This window comes from Mesoplodon mirus, assembly GCF_964341445.2.
Source record: "Mesoplodon mirus genome assembly, contig: HAP1_SCAFFOLD_928, whole genome shotgun sequence".
NCBI lineage: Eukaryota > Metazoa > Chordata > Mammalia > Artiodactyla > Ziphiidae > Mesoplodon > Mesoplodon mirus.
Window position 1 is genome coordinate 63533 of NW_028295117.1, and position 19400 is coordinate 82932.

The 19400-nt window shown below is 43.2% G+C and overlaps 1 protein-coding gene across 1 annotated transcript; it reads left to right on the forward strand.

The window, feature by feature from the left end:
- Positions 1–5419: 5419 nt before the first annotated feature.
- LOC309797732 (protein phosphatase 1D-like) lies at positions 5420–9748 on the forward strand. Its single transcript, XM_082646166.1, has one exon. It carries the CDS (start codon positions 5842–5844, stop codon positions 7510–7512), a length of 1671 nt encoding a protein of 556 aa, XP_082502292.1. The 5' UTR covers positions 5420–5841; the 3' UTR covers positions 7513–9748.
- Positions 9749–19400: the final 9652 nt, after the last annotated feature.

Consider the following 19400-nt stretch of genomic DNA (forward strand, 5'->3'; position numbering starts at 1 on the left):
CACAGCAGCACTATTCACAATAGCCAAGACATGGAAACAACCTAAATGTCCATCAACAGATGAATGGATAAAGAAGATGTGGTACATATATACAATGGAATACTACTCCGCCATAAAAAAGAAAGAAAGAATGCCATTTGCAGCAACATGGATACAACTAGTTATTATCATACTAAGAAAGAGAAAGACAAACACCATATGATATCACTTATATGTGGAATCTAAAATATGCCACAAATGAACCTATCTACAAAATAGAAATAGACTCACAGACATAGAGAACAGACTTGTGGTTGCCAAGGGGGAAGAGGAGAGGGAGAGGGATGGACTGGGAGTTAGTAGATGCAAACTATTACATCTAGAATGGATAAACAACAAGGTCCTCTTGTATAGCATAGGGAACTATATCCAATCTACTGGGATAAACCATAATGGGAAAGAATATAAAAAAAGAGAATGTATGTATGTGTATAACTGAGTCACTTTGCTGAACAGCAGAGACTGGCACAACATCGTAAATCAACTATATTTCAATAAAAAAATGAGTCATTTAGCCTTCTTTTTCAGTGATGTCTGTGTCATACTGGCACTGGTAGGATAATCATTCTTGTTTTCATTATCTGAACTCTTAGAAAACATGGTCATGATATTCAGTGTCAAAAATTAAACTAGCACTATCTCAATACAAAGTCCAATAGTTAATCCACAAGCAAAATGAAAAATAGACTGTTAGTGCTCATGATTACAACACACTTAAGGTGGACATTTAAGACACATCATTTGGAGTGACGTTACAATGAATGCTCCAGTTTTGTGAACCATAAATCATGGTTGCCTGCATCAATGGTAAGGGAAAAAAATAAGCAACAGCAACTACAGAAGGCAGATAATCTATGCCATATCCATCTGACACTAAAAATCGTATTGATTTCAGCCCCTATTTTTCAGGTAGCCTTGTGGGGTTCTATATTCTCCCCCAGACTTCTGCATCCATCACCCAAAACTGGGACTTTTTGTGTCCTGAGGAGGGGTTTCCTGGGATGCTAAACTTTCAGTGCTAAAACTGGGACAGTAGTGAGCAAACCAGGGGGTTAGTCACCCTTGCCTAAAGGAAGCTCGGAGTCTATATCAGTTATATCAATTTCCAGAATGGATGGATTCAATGAGTAATTAGCTACACTTACTGAGCATCCACAATGATCAGGTATATAGTGCAAGGTTTCTTCATGCGCATTTAATTTCTTTAAAAATATTTATAATGGCCCCACAAGTAGATGTTATAGTCTCCATTTTATAGATGGAAAAAGTAAGCCTCAAAATCTAGGCTGCACCACTCATGGAATTGGGGAAAAGTGTAAAATGGATTTTTGTCCTTGCCTTGGCTAGAGAGGAACCATATCTGAGTAAACTAAGGGTCAGACACACTGTCAAAGAGGAGAAAATTCAGTAACTCTAAGAGAAAGACAACAAATTATAGAGGGGTGAGTTAGGGCCTGCCAGTCCCACTGCCCTTTGCGCCCTCCAGGTGGCTCCCTTTGTTTCTGGAACATTAGGACCTTGTTTTATTAAGAGGTGCATCCCTTATGCAGTAATTCTTAAACTTTGTCTCTAATGGCAGGTCAGAGAAAATTTAGACTCAAGGCACATGACCAGGGATGAGGCTGTAAACCACCTTATGGTCAGCATGTACTTTAACATTAAAATAATTAAATCATTATTAAAATGTTTAAATACACTTTGACTTTGTATTTCAAAATCCTTGTCTGAAATTACTGCTCCAGAAAGCAGTAACTATGGGCAAGCTAATTAACATTTATATTCCTTATAAAAGCAAATATAATATGATGCCTTCCCTCTCTATTCCACAGTCTCTGAGAATTGAGAAGAAATAATTTACATAAGACATATTCTTTAAGCTTATTACTATTTGGGGAGTCAAGGCTCCATGCTTCTGTCACGGCTGCATTTTTTTTTTCTGAAATTCTACCACTAGTTCTCACCTGTAAAACAGTCACAGCTCAGCCAAGCAGGACATACCACATTTAAAGGCTAGTTCCCTGGTCCAGACCAGAGAGTTAAGATAATCAGTATCTCATTTTCATACTTATTTATCTTGTGTTCCAAGTGTAGGCAACAACGTAAGTATTGGCTATTTCAGATTTATTATCTTATCACCACAGATCTGAGCAACACTGTAATAAAGAGTATAACTTCATTACTGATATTTGATCACTAACAGCTTTCAAGCCTCTTTTCCCCCTCTTCTCCTATTGCCCCACACCTGGACAGGCTTGTAAGAAACCCTGCAGGCTCACTCTCCTGGTGCCAGTGGAAGTTCAAACCATGCCAGCCCCTGCAGGCACAGTTAGAACCCTCACCCCAACGCTACTACCTACACAAAAAGAATATCCAAATGGCCAATAAGGATATGAACAAGGTACTCAACATCATTAGTCATTAGGGAAATATAATTAAAACCATAACATGTTACATCTATACTAACACCAGAATGGCTAATATTAAAAAGACTACCCAGGGGCTTCCCTGGTGGTCCAGTGATTAAGACTCCATGCTTCCAATGCAGAGGGCATGGGTTCAATCCGTGTTCGGGGAACTAGAAAAGACTATGAAGGAGGAGGCTGCAAAGTATCTGAGACTCTCATACACTGCTGGAAGCAGGATACTTCATTACAACTATTTTGTAAAACTTTTGGCAGTATCTGTCTAAGCCAACCATATGCCTAACCTGTATGATGCAGCAATTCCACTCATCTAATAATTAATTAATATAAAATTATATCAATGTATCTACCTACCTATAGATATTCAAGAGATATACATGAATAGGTCAGTCAAAAGGCATGTAAAAGAACGTTCATAGTATTTACAAAAGCCCCAAATCTGAAGCCACCCAAATATCCATCAACCAGTGGTATATTCAGTCGATGGAATAGTACTCAGCAATTTTAAAAAGCCTCTGCTACACGTAACAACATGGATAAACCTCACAGACAAAATGTGGTAAAAGCATCTAAACATAAAAGAGCAGATACTAAATTATTTTCTTTGTCATCTACACTAACCTATAGTAAGAGAAATCATTACAGTGGTTGACCCTTGGGAGGAGGCTGACTGGCAGAAGACGTGAGGAAGCCGTCTGGGCTATCTTGATCTGGGTAGGGGGCACGATACACCTCACTGTTTGCCTCCACTGGAGCCTACCTTGCTATTCTCAAGCGTGCTTTTCCTTACTTAGCAATATCTTGTGGCCGTTCCCGTGTCAATAAAAGTAGCTCTCTTTCATCAACTTTGAGTTGCTGTCACCTCTTTTTATTAAACATACTTTCAGGAATCTTGTCTCCTTAAGCAAGTTACAAATGCTACAAGGGCAGGGGCTCTATCTTGCAAATCACATGAAGAAAGAGAATTTGGAGCTGCGGAGAGAGACAGACCTGGTTTTAAAACCGAATTTCACCACTTTGGGCTGTATAACCTTGGACAAATAATGTACCCATCCAGCCTCAGTTTCCTCATCTATAAAATGGGGGTATAATGCCTACCTCATGAAGTTTATTAGAAAGTTTTACATAGACAATGAATGGAAGGAACTTAATACCTAATGGGTGCTCATCAAACGACAGCTGTCTTCTCTTCCAGCCTCATCAAGGCCTTGCTCACAGAGCCCTCAGAAAAGCTATGATGATTCTCTTACCTCGTTCCTGGAACCAAGCAGCAGTCTAGAGACTAAGGGCAGGGCAGCATCAGCTCAGCGTGCTTCCTAATGCCAATCGCTCCTTCTCAAGGTCAGGAGACACTGTCCAGCTGATCACACCATTTAAGACCTGAGGATGAATTCCGAGAACGCATAGTAATGTGTATCCTGAATTGCTCTCCCCAGTCACAGACAGCAATCCCCTCAGAAGGCATAAAAATGAGGAAGTGTGCTGAACTTCAAGGCTGGCAGGTGGGGTTTGACAGAGACCACCTAGGCTAGTCCCAGAATCAGGAGTATAAGAGAAATGTGTTAAATAATGAGGATTTGAAGAAGTAAATAGCACCCCTGCGTGGCCAACATTCCATATGGAAGCTGTTCTGTGCTTTGATTCAGCCTGGGGTTTTTCCTAACTGCTGTATCATGTCCTGGCTTCACAAGGGTGGAGAGAGGACTAAGACACATTCAGGAAAATGAGTACAGTTGTTCCCATAATCTGTTCCTCACCAAGATCTGTGGTCTGAGCCCACTGTGCCTCTAGGGCCTCCTAGCTTCATAACAGGCATTAATTCAACAACCTCTTGCCATAGGCATTGTACAGATCTTAACCTGAGCAAGCCCCACCTCACTCCTTTTTTTTTTTTTTGCGGTACGCGGGCCTCTCACTGTTGTGGCCTCTCCCGTTGCTGAGCACAGGCTCCGGACGCGCAGGCTCAGTGGCCATGGCTCACGGGCCTAGCCACTCCGCGGCATGTGGGATCTTCCCAGACCGGGGCACGAACCCGTGTCCCCTGCATCGGCAGGCGGACTCTCAACCACTGCGCCACCAGGGAAGGCCCTTTTTAAAAAATAAAAATAAATTTATTTATGGCCGCGCTGGGTCTTTGTTGCTGCGCGTGGGCTTTCTCTAGTTGCAGCGAGCGGGGGCTACTCTTCATTGCGGTGCGCGGGCTTCTCACTGCAGTGGCCTCTCTTGTTGTGGAGCACAGGCTCTAGGCGTGCAGGCTTCAGTAGTCGTGGCACGCAGGCTCAGTAGTTGTGGCTCGTGGGCTCAGTAGTTGTGGCTTGAGGGCTCTAGAGCGCAGGCTCAGTAGTTGTGGCACACGGACTGAGTTGCTCCGCAGCATGTTGGATCTTCCTGGACCAGGGCTCGAACCTGTGTCCCCTGCAACGGCAGGCGGATTCTTAACCACTGCACCACCAGGGAAGTCCCCCACCCCACTCCTATATTCTGCTCTCTGATCTTTCAATGTGGGTGGGATTCATGAAACTGTATTTCTTGCCAGACTCCTGCCTTCCACTGTATATGGCTGTCTATCTTCTCGTAGGTTTCCTAAGCAATATGAGGACAGATGCCAGGACTAACTTATTCACAAATGTAATCTTGGCACCTATCACGATGCTTGGCACAAAGAATGAGCTTAATAAATGTCTGCCGAATAAATGAATGTTGACGTGCTTGAACTGTCCAATATATGCTGTAACTACTGATTGCAGAAATCATTTCACTCACTCACTTGATCCAAGATTTATTAAGTATCTCCTATGTGCCATGAACTGTATAAGGTGCCAGGGTGACAAAGATGACTAGAACATTATCCTCTGCCCACAAGGATCTCCAGGTGGGAGAGAGAAGGTGTGGAAGTGAATAATATGACCAGAGCTACCACAAAGGAATGAGCAGGCTGCCTGAATAGGTGGGCTAAGGCTTCTGAGCCAGCTGACTGTTTGGGATGAGTAGCAGCTCTCTAAGTAGGCAACTCGGGAAGGGGAGGCGTTCTACTCAAAGGGAACGGGATGCTGTGCATGAGGCTGGGTCAGGGTCACTTTGCATTGGCCAAAACAAGTCTCATGGCCAAGCCTGACTTCAACAGAGTGTGAAGAGTAACCCTCCCGGGAGGCGCACTGCGAAGACGCAGCTGGTCGGCTCCTTTCCCCCTGGCGCTTCTGCCCAGCTCTGGCGGACAAGTCTCGACCTCGTGCGCGCCCCTCCCCCTCCCGGGACCGCTCCCTCCCCCTTCTCGACGTAGTCGAAGATAAACAATAGTTGGCCGGCGAGCGCAGAGTGTGCATCCCGCTGCCGCATTCGGCGGGCTGCGTGGGACCGGCGGGATCTCGGCCAGCCTGCCATGGCGGGGCTGTACTCCCTGGGAGTGAGCGTCTTCTCAGACCAGGGCGGGAGGAAGCACATGGAGGACGTTACTCAGATCGTGGTGGAGCCCGAGCCCACGGCTGAAGAAGAACCCTCGCCGCGGCGGTCTCTCTCTCAGCCGTTGCCTCCGCAGCGGTCACCGCTGGCTTTTCCTGGCGGCGAAATCTCGGGGAAAGGCCCGGCGGTGGCAGCCCGAGAGGCTTGCGACGCGCCGCCGGACGCCGGGGCCTCGCCGGCTCCCGGCTGCTGCTGTCGCCGTCGTTCCTCAGTGGCCTTTTTCGCCGTGTGCGACGGGCACGGCGGGCGGGAGGCGGCACAGTTTGCCCGGGAGCACTTGTGGGGTTTCATCAAGAAGCAGAAGGGCTTCACCTCTTCCGAGCCGGCGAAGGTGTGCGCTGCCATCCGCAAAGGCTTCCTCGCTTGTCATCTCGCCATGTGGAAGAAACTGGCAGAATGGCCAAAGACTATGAAAGGTCTTCCCAGCACGTCAGGGACAACTGCCAGTGTGGTCATCATACGGGGCCTGAAGATGTATGTAGCTCATGTGGGTGACTCAGGGGTGGTTCTTGGAATTCAGGATGACCCAAAGGATGATTTTGTCAGAGCGGTGGAGGTGACACAGGACCATAAGCCAGAACTTCCCAAGGAAAGAGAACGAATTGAAGCACTTGGGGGGAGCGTGATGAACAAGTCTGGGGTGAATCGTGTAGTTTGGAAACGACCTCGGCTCACTCACAGTGGACCTGTGAGAAGGAGCACAGTCATTGACCAGATTCCATTTCTGGCAGTAGCAAGAGCACTTGGTGATTTCTGGAGCTATGATTTCTTCAGTGGTGAGTTTGTGGTGTCACCTGAACCAGACACAAGTGTCCACACTCTTGATCCCCAGAAGCACAAGTATATTATCTTGGGGAGTGATGGTCTTTGGAATATGATTCCACCTCAAGATGCCATCTCAATGTGCCAGGACCAAGAGGAGATAAAATACCTGATGGGTGAGCATGGACAGTCTTGTGCCAAAATGCTTGTGAATCGAGCTCTAGGCCGCTGGAGGCAGCGTAGGCTTCGAGCGGATAATACTAGTGCCATAGTAATCTGCATCTCTCCAGGAGTGGGCACTCAGGGAGATTTCACCAATGGAGACGAGCTCTACCTGAACCTGACTGATAGCCCTTCCTATAATAGTCAAGAAACCTGCGTGATGACTCCTTCTCCATGTTCTACACCACCAGTCAAGTCACTGGAGGAGGACCCATGGCCAAGGCTGAACTCTAAGGACCACATACCTGCTCTTGTTCGTAGTAATGCCTTCTCAGAGAATTATTTAGAAGTCGCAGCTGAGATAGCTCGAGGGAATGTCCAGGCTGCAGTCATATCCTCAAAAGATCCAGAGCCACTTGAAGAAAATTGCACTAAAGCCCTGACTTTAAGGATACATGCTTCTTTGAATAATAGCCTGTCAGTTGGCCTTGTGCCTACCAATTCAACAAACACCATCATGGACCAAAAAAACTTAGAGATGTCGATCCCAGGTCAAATGAAAGCTCAAGAAGTTGAAAGAACCCCTCCAACAAACTTCAAAAGGACATTAGAAGAATCCAACTCTGGCCCTCTTGTGAAGAAGCATAGACGAAATGGTTTAAGTTGAAGCAGCGGTGCTCAGCCTGCAAGCCTCCCCACAAACTCACGGCGAAAGAACTCTGTTAAACTTACCATGTGACGCAGACTTAGGGGCCAGAAGAAAATGGGAAATCCTTTACTTCACCAGCACAGAAAAACTGTTTGTGTTTGCTGAAATATATCTGGAATTTTTTTTTTCCAGACTTCTAAGAGGGCTTTATGAATTTGGTGCCGAAGCTGAACTTTTTTTAAGGGGACAAAATAAAAATAGTATACAGTTTGACTTTTTGGAATTCAACAGTTTTATCCTGGCCTTGTACTTGCTTGTATTATACCTGTGAATTTTGTAGATGTTAGGGTATAAGTTGCTATAAAATGTGTGTAAATTTGTATCCTTCACACAAACTCAGTCTCTTACACTGATACACAGTAAATGTAACAACAGGGCTAAAGGTTTAAAAAAAGATCAAAAGAATCTATTCGATTTTAGAAATACATTTAAACTTTTAAAAATGCTTATTAAGACATTTGTATAAGTCACGTGTGATGAAAGCTACACAACTTTTTAAAGTAAATTATGAAGCAAACTGGAAAAGTGATGTATTTTCATAGTGACCTGTGTTCCACTTAATGTTTCTTAGAGACAACTAGTGTCTTTTAAAAATTATTCTTTATTTCTGATTTCATAATTCAGAACTAAATTTTTCATAGAAGCAGAAGTGTTGAGCCATGCAAAAGCAGCTGGGTTTTAGTCTCCTTGTCCTAATTAAAATACTATGCAGTATCTCTTATTTCTTTCAGTAGCATTTTTTCTAAACATTAATCATCAGATTTGCTCACCAAATCTTTGAAGTAGAAGGAGGTAGGTTTGCCTAAAAAGATGCCCTTCTCAATCATCCTGGACATTCAGTGGCATTAGTGGGTCTTAAAAGTAGTTATATCCTCTTCTAGTGTTTGCATAAAATATGTGAAGTTTTTCTTGCTATGTCAATAACAGATGGTGCTGCTAATTCCCAACATTTCTTAAATTATTTTATATATCCTATGGTTTTCATTGATTATATGGACATGTTTGTTCATCGAACAAAATCAGTGAACTGTTAAAAAAAAAAAAAAAAAAAGAATAACCCTCCCACAGAGAGAATAAGTGACTCTTTGGTGAATGACAATATGAGCTCATTGCCCATGTGAGCGGTCCTCCCCACAGACAGTAAACTCCAGGACTGTTTGATACAAGTCAACTTTTCCATTCGAAGATTGACCAGAGGGCTTCCCTGGTGGCGCAGTGGTTGAGAGTCCGCCTGCCGATGCAGGGGACACGGGTTCGTGCCCCGGTCCGGGAAGATCCCACATGCCGCAGAGCGGCTGGGCCCGTGAACCATGGCCGCTGAGCCTGTGCGTCCGGAGCCTGTGCTCCGCAACGGGAGAGGCCACGACAGTGAGAGGCCCGCGTACCGCAAAAAAAATAAAGATCGACCAGAATTCAGGAATTGAGGGGAACCTACAGAGTGTCTCTCACATTTGATGAGGCCAACCCACCAGGTACTGGCTTTATCAGTTTTCTCTTTGACCGAGAAGCCCTGTGATCTGGCCATGTTGTGTGTACTTTCCTTCTTTGTCCCATTCTTCAGAATAGGATAGTCAGAGAGAAGACCTGTCCATCTTTGGCTTTGTTTAATAGAGCTTCTATTACTACTGAGCTATTGCAACAAATACTGACATTCTCATCTGGTCCCTCAACAGTCACTCAGTATGCCCTCCTAGCTCCTCCAAACTCAGGGACATTAATAAAACCTTGCTCAAATCTCCTCTACTTGCTGCCTAAGAAACAGAAACTTTCTCAGAAAAGGCTTTGAGTCATCCCTCACGATCAATTCACATCCATCTACACAAGTCTTTAAGAATGAAGAAAAGTCCTTAAGAATTGAGGCAAAAGGTAGTATTATTTGTTCTCTTCTCTTTTGTATTCTTTTCAGGACAAGATCAGTCACAAGGATGGGGAATTAGAGAGTTGGATGTCTGTGCTCAAATCATCATATTAAGTTAAACATTTCTGAGTGGCATTTTAAAATATAAAATTTGAATTGGTCATACCATATCCCTATTGCCTACAAGTTGGTAGATGCAGTGGAATTTAGAAGGACGTAACCCACTTTCTAGCAATGTTAACAAATTTTGCTGTGTCAGTTCCCATTGTACTACAACACTCAATAAAGAAAAAATAAACTTCTAATTTTGTTATAATTACACAGGCTTTTCTCAGGTATCAATATGCCTGGAGCAAAAGCTTTATTAAAGTCAAATCCAGCAACGCGGTGCTCTCAGGACATTGTTTCAGGTATTATCTCAATAACCCTCCACCTTATAGTGTCCATTTGAGGGCTTCTCATCCATTCCAGTTGCTGGACTGGTGGTTGGTTCTCCTGGCATGGATGGCATGCAATGCAGATTCTATCACAGGGTGGCACAAGACTCAGGTGCCTAATTAGGTACCAGCATATTCTTGGCATTGGAAATATACTGAGGCATAGCCACTTCTCCTCACTAAACACTGTATTGCTTAAAATTAATTCAATTTTTAGCAAGTCCAAGCAGCTATCAGCTTCTTGTCATACATGCCTATCTCAACAGTTGGCTCTGCTACATAAACGATCAGATCTTCACATACACACTCGTTTAGGTAACATCGATTGCCAGCCAGCATGGTTCTCTAGCCTTCTTCCCCATCGCCAGGCTCTGATAAATTCTAAAGTTGCTTTCCCCAACTTTTCTGTCTTTTGTTCCTATTATTTTCTGTAAGTGTCTGACTCCTCACCAGTAAGGCCTCTGAGTAAGATCTTCAGCTCTGAGTATGGAAGGGAAGACAGAGGCTGCGACTGGCCCTTCCAGGCTCCGTGTATGGAGCCAGGTCACGGGAGGTCTTTCAGCGGCAGGGCCAGGAGTAGTGAAGAGAGAGAAGCCTGGGATACCTACCTCAAGAACCTAGAGTGGGGCACAAAACAGCAATAGGGGTAGATGAAAAACGAAAGTGGTGCAACCATGGTCACACGTGGAGACATACTCACTGAATTTGAATTCAAACCTCTCAGTATACCCCCACGTATTCATGTGTAAAATTCTGACACTAGGACTTCCCTGGTGGCGCAGTGGTTAAGAATCCGCCTGCCAATGCAGGGGACACGGCAAGATCCCACATGCTCCAGAGCAACTAAGCCTGTGCGACACGACTACTGAGTCTGAGCTCTAGAGCCCGTGAGCCACAACTACTGAGCCCTCGAGCCACAACTACTGAAGCCTGCGCACCTAGAGCCTGTGCTCCGCAGCAAGAGGAGCCACCGCAATGAGAAGCCTGTGCACCGCAACGAGGAGTAGGCCCCACTCGCCGCAGCTAGAGAAAGCCCACGTGCAGGAACGAAGACCCAACACAGGCTAACTAACTAACTAACTAAATAAATAAACTTATTTATTTATTTGTTTATGGGGAAAAAAATTGTGACAATAATAACCCCTTACTACAGAGAGCTATTATACCATTGAGATAAAGAATATAAACTCCACACAATAATACTTGGCTCATGTTAGGTGCTCAAGAAGATGTGGTGTACATATGTATGAAATATGATGCAGCCATTAAAAAAATGAAATAATGCCATCTGCAACAAAATGGATGGATGTAGAGGTGATCAAACTAAGTGAACACAGTCAGACAAAGACAAATATCATAGGATAACACTTATAGGTGGAATGTAAAAATTGATACAAATGACAACTTGACAAAACAGAAACAGGCTGGCAGACTTCAAAAAGACATTTATGTTTACCAAAGGGGAAAGGTGGGCAGGGGGGATAAATTAGGAGGTTGGCATTAACACACACACACACACACACACACACACACATATAAAATAGATCATCAACAGGGACCTACTATACAGAACAGGGAACTCTACTCAGCACTCTGTAATAACCTAAATGGGGAAAGAATTTGAAAAACAATAGACATATGGATATCTATGACTGCATCAAGTTGCTGTACACCTAAAACAAAAACAACATTGTAAATCAAGTCTACTCCAAGTTAAAGTAAAAGTTAAATGAAAAACAACACAAAAAAAAGTAAGGAAAGAAATGCCTACTCTGTTACCCTCAGGCCTAGTGACCTGGGCTGGTGTCACATCCCTGGAGCCTGAGCAGCCTTGGGTCCCATGGCTGGAGTACGCTGGTGCTGAGGGAGCCAGCGGGGAGGACGTGCCAACAAAGGAGCCCTGCCCGGACTCAGAGTGCCCCGTCCCCTCTAGATGGGACTACGATCACCAGATCCAGGCAGGCCCTCCTACACCTAAGCCAAGCCTACTGCACCCCAAAGATGGTGGACCCTCTGGGCTCAAAGAGCGTTAACAAGGGACCTGGTCGCCAGGTCCCCTAGTGGTAAGGTCCCCACCTCCAGCCTCCTTCCTTAGAGTAGCCCCATGTACGGACGACAGCACCCTCAGCAGAGTGGTTATGCAGGGGTTGGCATCTGCCAGGGTAAGGGGGAAAAAGGAATGAGGCACAAGCCCTTGAGTCCTTGTGCTGGCACACTCCCCTCTCTTTTACAAGCCAGGAACACAACTTTCCCTAAGGCTCTGGTTGCCTGAGTCACCACACTGGAGCATGAAGAAATCCTGCCGCCTTGTGGCCGCTTCCTGTAACAACAGCTATAAACCTGCTGCTGCTGGGTACTTAATGTTCACAAGGCCTGAGGGGCGTTAGGTGATACCTGCCCTCAAGTAACGTGCTGGGGTAGGTCATCGAAGAAGAATTCAAAAATGGGAAGACTTTCCAGAAGCCCATTTCAAGAGATAACTTTTACTCACACTGTTTAAGGGGAAAAAAATAAAAGCACATGAAAAGATGCTCAACGTGGCTAATTATCAGAGAAATGCAAATGAAAATGACAACGAGCTATCACATCGCACCAGTCAGAATGGCCATCATCAAAATGTCTACAAACAGTAAATGTTGGAGAGGGTGTGGAAAAAGGGAACCCTCCTCGCTTTTGGTGAGAATGGAAATTGGTTAAGAGCCACTGTGAAGAACAGTATGGAGGTTCCTTAAAAAACTAAAACTAGAGCTACCAAATGATCCGGCAGCCCCACTCCTGGGAGTATATCCACAGAAAATCCTATTTCAAAAAGACACATGGGCTTCCCTGGTGGCGCAGTGGTTGAGAATCCGCCTGCCGATGCAGGGGACACGGGTTCGTGCCCCGGTCTGGGAAGATCCCACATGCCGCGGAGTGGCTGGGCCCGTGAGCCATGGCCGCTGAGCCTGCGTGTCCGGAGCCTGTGCTCCGCAACGGGAGAGGCCACAACAGTGAGAGGCCCGCGTACCGCAAAAAAATTAAAAAAATAAAAAATAACAATATGCTTCCTTGTATCCCATACTATAGTAGGATATTTTTACTCTCCTGTCAAAGATAAACTTTACTTTGACCTGTAGCTGTGCTCTTATCAAGTGTATGTTTCATTGATTCCTAGCATCAGTCCAGTGTGATAACATCAAGCTAAATATCCTCTCAACAAAGGCATTTGACCATGGGAAACAGGATTCTACTTACTAGGTTTATCTTATGAACCTGCAACAGCAGGCTTATAAACTTATAGGAATTAGTTTCCAGCTCTCCAAAAATGTCCATCTACTTTGTATCTACAGGTTTGTTTTGGTAGAGCAGCTGTTTGTCAGTCAGTTACTTTGCATCTGTAAATTCATCAGATGGGCTATCTATGTCTGAAATGTCCATCATTTTTAAACACTCTGAAGCATGTTGGATGTCATCATAAGTTAAACCTCTCTTTCTCAGGGAAAATAGTTTAAAGCACAGAGATAATCTGAAGTTGTAAAATTAAATTCTAAATCAGTTACAGTTTTAATAAATAAGTTGGGATTAATGGATACACACTACTATACATAAAATAGATAACCATCTAGAGGGACCTACTGTATAGCACAGGGAGCTACGTTCAATATCTTGTAATAACCTATAATGGAAGAGAATCTGAAAAAGAATACAAGTATCTATCTATCTATCTATCTATATGTATACGAACCACTTTGATGTACACCTGAAACATTGTAAATCAACTATACTTCAATTAAAAAAAATTTTTTTTTAATTAATTGAGAAAGTCCTGTTTAAACTGGCTACCCTTTTCTGGTGACACGTTTTCGGAGTTCTAAAGCAGTCTTACTTCCAAATATCAAGTCATTTTTTGCTTGTATGAGTTTTTGTTGCAACCTATCCATAACATCTAATGACTCAGATGTACTCAGTTCATCCTTTTTCAGACTTTGTGGCCTCTTCAAAGATCATCAAACAGCTTTGGAGAAAGAGCATATAAATTGTTTTGCTATAATACTTTTCTCCACTCTCATTAATATATTTCCAAATTAAAGAAGGACATTGTTACAAACTGAATGTGCCCCCAACCCCAAAATTCATATGTTGAAGCCCTAACCCCCCAGTGTGGCTGTATTTGGAGATGGAGCCTCTAAGGAAGTAATTAAGATTAAATGAGGTCATAGGTGGGGCCCTGGTCCATTAGGATTAGTGTCTTTATAAGAAAAGACTCCAGAGAGCTTGGTTTCTCTTTCTCTCCACATGCTCACAAAGAAGAGGTCATTTGAGCAGCCGTCTGCAACCCATGGAGAGAGGCCTCACCAGTCACCAACCCTGCTGGCACCTTGATCTTGGACTTCCAGTGTCCAGAACTTTTCTCCACAGTGTGCAGTATGCTCTGTTTGGTTATTCACTGCCCTAATCCAGATGTACACGTCCTTCAATCTGTCATTAAAATAAGTCATTTAGCAATGGAATAGAATAGAGAGCCCAGAAATAAACCCACACACCTACGGTCAATTAATCTTCGATACAGGAGGCAAGAATATAAAAGGGGAAAAAGTCTCTTCAGCAAGTGGTGCTGGGAAAGTTGGACAGCTGCATGTAAATCAATGACATTAGAACACACCCTCACACCATGCACAAAAATAAACTCAAATTGGCTTAAAGACTTAAACATAAGACACAACACCATGAAACTCCTAGAAGAGAGTATAGGCAAAACATTCTCTGACATAAATCGTACCAATGTTTTCTTAGGTCAGTCTCCCAAGGCAATAGAAATAAAAACAAACATAAAAAAAATGGGACCTGGGCTTCCCTGGTGGTGCAGTGGCTGAGGGTCCGCCTGCCGATGCAGGGGACACGGGTTCGTGTCCGGTCCGGGAAGATCCCACATGCCGCAGAGCGGCTGGGCCCGTGAGCCATGGCTGCTGAGCTTGCACGTCCGGAGCCTGTGCTCCACAACGGGAGAGGGCACAACAGTGAGAAGCCCACAAAAAAAAAAAAAAAAAAGGACCTAATCAAACTTACAAGCTTTTGCACAACAAAGGAAACCAATGAAATGACAACATATGGAATAGGAGAAAATATTTGCAAATGATGCAACTGACAAGAGCTTAATCTCTAAAATATACAAACAGCTCATACAACTCAAAAAAAAAAACCCAAAAAAACCCAACCCAACCGAAAAATGGGCAGAAGGGGCAGAAGACATTAATCGACATTTCTCCAGAGAAGACATACAGATGGCCAGTGCACACAGGAAAAGAGGCTCCACGTCAGTCATTATTACAAAGTCTACAAATAACAAATGCTGGAAAGGGCGTGGAGAAAAGGGAACCCTCCTACACTGTTGGTGGGAATGTGAGTTGGTGCAGCCACTATGAAAAACAGTAGGGGGGTTCCTCGGAAAACTCAAAATGGAATTACCATATGATCCAGCAATCCCACTCCTGGGCATACACCTGGACAAAACTCTAATTCAAAAAGATACATGCATCCCTATGTTCATAGCAGCACTATTCACAATAGCCAAGACATGGAAACAACCTAAATGTCCATCAACAGATGAATGGATAAAGAAGATGTGGTACATATATACAATGGAATACTACTCCGCCATAAAAAAGAAAGAAAGAATGCCATTTGCAGCAACATGGATACAACTAGTTATTATCATACTAAGAAAGAGAAAGACAAACACCATATGATATCACTTATATGTGGAATCTAAAATATGCCACAAATGAACCTATCTACAAAATAGAAATAGACTCACAGACATAGAGAACAGACTTGTGGTTGCCAAGGGGGAAGAGGAGAGGGAGAGGGATGGACTGGGAGTTAGTAGATGCAAACTATTACATCTAGAATGGATAAACAACAAGGTCCTCTTGTATAGCATAGGGAACTATATCCAATCTACTGGGATAAACCATAATGGGAAAGAATATAAAAAAAGAGAATGTATGTATGTGTATAACTGAGTCACTTTGCTGAACAGCAGAGACTGGCACAACATCGTAAATCAACTATATTTCAATAAAAAAATGAGTCATTTAGCCTTCTTTTTCAGTGATGTCTGTGTCATACTGGCACTGGTAGGATAATCATTCTTGTTTTCATTATCTGAACTCTTAGAAAACATGGTCATGATATTCAGTGTCAAAAATTAAACTAGCACTATCTCAATACAAAGTCCAATAGTTAATCCACAAGCAAAATGAAAAATAGACTGTTAGTGCTCATGATTACAACACACTTAAGGTGGACATTTAAGTCACATCATTTGGAGTGACGTTACAATGAATGCTCCAGTTTTGTGAACCATAAATCATGGTTGCCTGCATCAATGGTAAGGGAAAAAAATAAGCAACAGCAACTACAGAAGGCAGATAATCTATGCCATATCCATCTGACACTAAAAATCGTATTGATTTCAGCCCCTATTTTTCAGGTAGCCTTGTGGGGTTCTATATTCTCCCCCAGACTTCTGCATCCATCACCCAAAACTGGGACTTTTTGTGTCCTGAGGAGGGGTTTCCTGGGATGCTAAACTTTCAGTGCTAAAACTGGGACAGTAGTGAGCAAACCAGGGGGTTAGTCACCCTTGCCTAAAGGAAGCTCGGAGTCTATATCAGTTATATCAATTTCCAGAATGGATGGATTCAATGAGTAATTAGCTACACTTACTGAGCATCCACAATGATCAGGTATATAGTGCAAGGTTTCTTCATGCGCATTTAATTTCTTTAAAAATATTTATAATGGCCCCACAAGTAGATGTTATAGTCTCCATTTTATAGATGGAAAAAGTAAGCCTCAAAATCTAGGCTGCACCACTCATGGAATTGGGGAAAAGTGTAAAATGGATTTTTGTCCTTGCCTTGGCTAGAGAGGAACCATATCTGAGTAAACTAAGGGTCAGACACACTGTCAAAGAGGAGAAAATTCAGTAACTCTAAGAGAAAGACAACAAATTATAGAGGGGTGAGTTAGGGCCTGCCAGTCCCACTGCCCTTTGCGCCCTCCAGGTGGCTCCTTTTGTTTCTGGAACATTAGGACCTTGTTTTATTAAGAGGTGCATCCCTTATGCAGTAATTCTTAAACTTTGTCTCTAATGGCAGGTCAGAGAAAATTTAGACTCAAGGCACATGACCAGGGATGAGGCTGTAAACCACCTTATGGTCAGCATGTACTTTAACATTAAAATAATTAAATCATTATTAAAATGTTTAAATACACTTTGACTTTGTATTTCAAAATCCTTGTCTGAAATTACTGCTCCAGAAAGCAGTAACTATGGGCAAGCTAATTAACATTTATATTCCTTATAAAAGCAAATATAATATGATGCCTTCCCTCTCTATTCCACAGTCTCTGAGAATTGAGAAGAAATAATTTACATAAGACATATTCTTTAAGCTTATTACTATTTGGGGAGTCAAGGCTCCATGCTTCTGTCACGGCTGCATTTTTTTTTTCTGAAATTCTACCACTAGTTCTCACCTGTAAAACAGTCACAGCTCAGCCAAGCAGGACATACCACATTTAAAGGCTAGTTCCCTGGTCCAGACCAGAGAGTTAAGATAATCAGTATCTCATTTTCAAACTTATTTATCTTGTGTTCCAAGTGTAGGCAACAAGGTAAGTATTGGCTATTTCAGATTTATTATCTTATCACCACAGATCTGAGCAACACTGTAATAAAGAGTATAACTTCATTACTGATATTTGATCACTAACAGCTTTCAAGCCTCTTTTCCCCCTCTTCTCCTATTGCCCCACACCTGGACAGGCCTGTAAGAAACCCTGCGGGCTCCCTCTCCTGGTGCCAGTGGAAGTTCAAACCATGCCAGCCCCTGCAGGCACAGTTAGAACCCTCACCCCAACGCTACTACCTACACAAAAAGAATATCCAAATGGCCAATAAGGATATGAACAAGGTACTCAACATCATTAGTCATTAGGGAAATATAATTAAAACCATAACATGTTACATCTATACTAACACCAGAATGGCTAATATTAAAAAGACTACCCAGGGGCTTCCCTGGTGGTCCAGTGGTTGAGAGTCCGCCTGCCGATGCAGAGGGCATGGGTTCAATCCATGTTCGGGGAACTAGAAAAGACTATGAAGGAGGAGGTTGCAGAGTATCTAAGACTCTCATACACTGCTGGAAGCAGGATACTTCATTACAACTATTTTGTAAAACTTTTGGCAGTATCTGTCTAAGCCAAGCATATGCCTAACCTGTATGATGTAGCAATTCCACTCATATAATAATTAATTAATATAAAATTATATCAATGTATCTATCTACCTATAGATATTCAAGAGATATACATGAATAGGTCAGTCAAAAGGCATGTAAAAGAACGTTCATAGTATTTACAAAAGCCCCAAATCTGAAGCCACCCAAATATCCATCAACCAGTGGTATATTCAGTCGATGGAATAGTACTCAGCAATTTTAAAAAGCCTCTGCTACACGTAACAACATGGATAAACCTCACAGACAAAATGTGGTAAAAGCATCTAAACATAAAAGAGCAGATACTAAATTATTTTCTTTGTCATCTACACTAACCTATAGTAAGAGAAATCATTACAGTGGTTGACCCTTGGGAGGAGGCTGACTGGCAGAAGACGTGAGGAAGCCGTCTGGGCTATCTTGATCTGGGTAGGGGGCACGATACACCTCACTGTTTGCCTCCACTGGAGCCTACCTTGCTATTCTCAAGCGTGCCTTTCCTTACTTAGCAATATCTTGTGGCCGTTCCCGTGTCAATAAAAGTAGCTCTCTTTCATCAACTTTGAGTTGCTGTCACCTCTTTTTATTAAACATACTTTCAGGAATCTTGTCTCCTTAAGCAAGTTACAAATGCTACAAGGGCAGGGGCTCTATCTTGCAAATCACATGAAGAAAGAGAATTTGGAGCTGCGGAGAGAGACAGACCTGGTTTTAAAACCGAATTTCACCACTTTGGGCTGTATAACCTTGGACAAATAATGTACCCATCCAGCCTCAGTTTCCTCATCTATAAAATGGGGGTATAATGCCTACCTCATGAAGTTTATTAGAAAGTTTTACATAGACAATGAATGGAAGGAACTTAATACCTAATGGGTGCTCATCAAACGACAGCTGTCTTCTCTTCCAGCCTCATCAAGGCCTTGCTCACAGAGCCCTCAGAAAAGCTATGATGATTCTCTTACCTCGTTCCTGGAACCAAGCAGCAGTCTAGAGACTAAGTGCAGGGCAGCATCAGCTCAGCGTGCTTCCTAATGCCAATCGCTCCTTCTCAAGGTCAGGAGACACTGTCCAGCTAATCACACCATTTAAGACCTGAGGATGAATTCCGAGAACGCATAGTAATGTGTATCCTGAATTGCTCTCCCCAGTCACAGACAGCAATCCCCTCAGAAGGCATAAAAATGAGGAAGTGTGCTGAACTTCAAGGCTGGCAGGTGGGGTTTGACAGAGACCACCTAGGCTAGTCCCAGAATCAGGAGTATAAGAGAAATGTGTTAA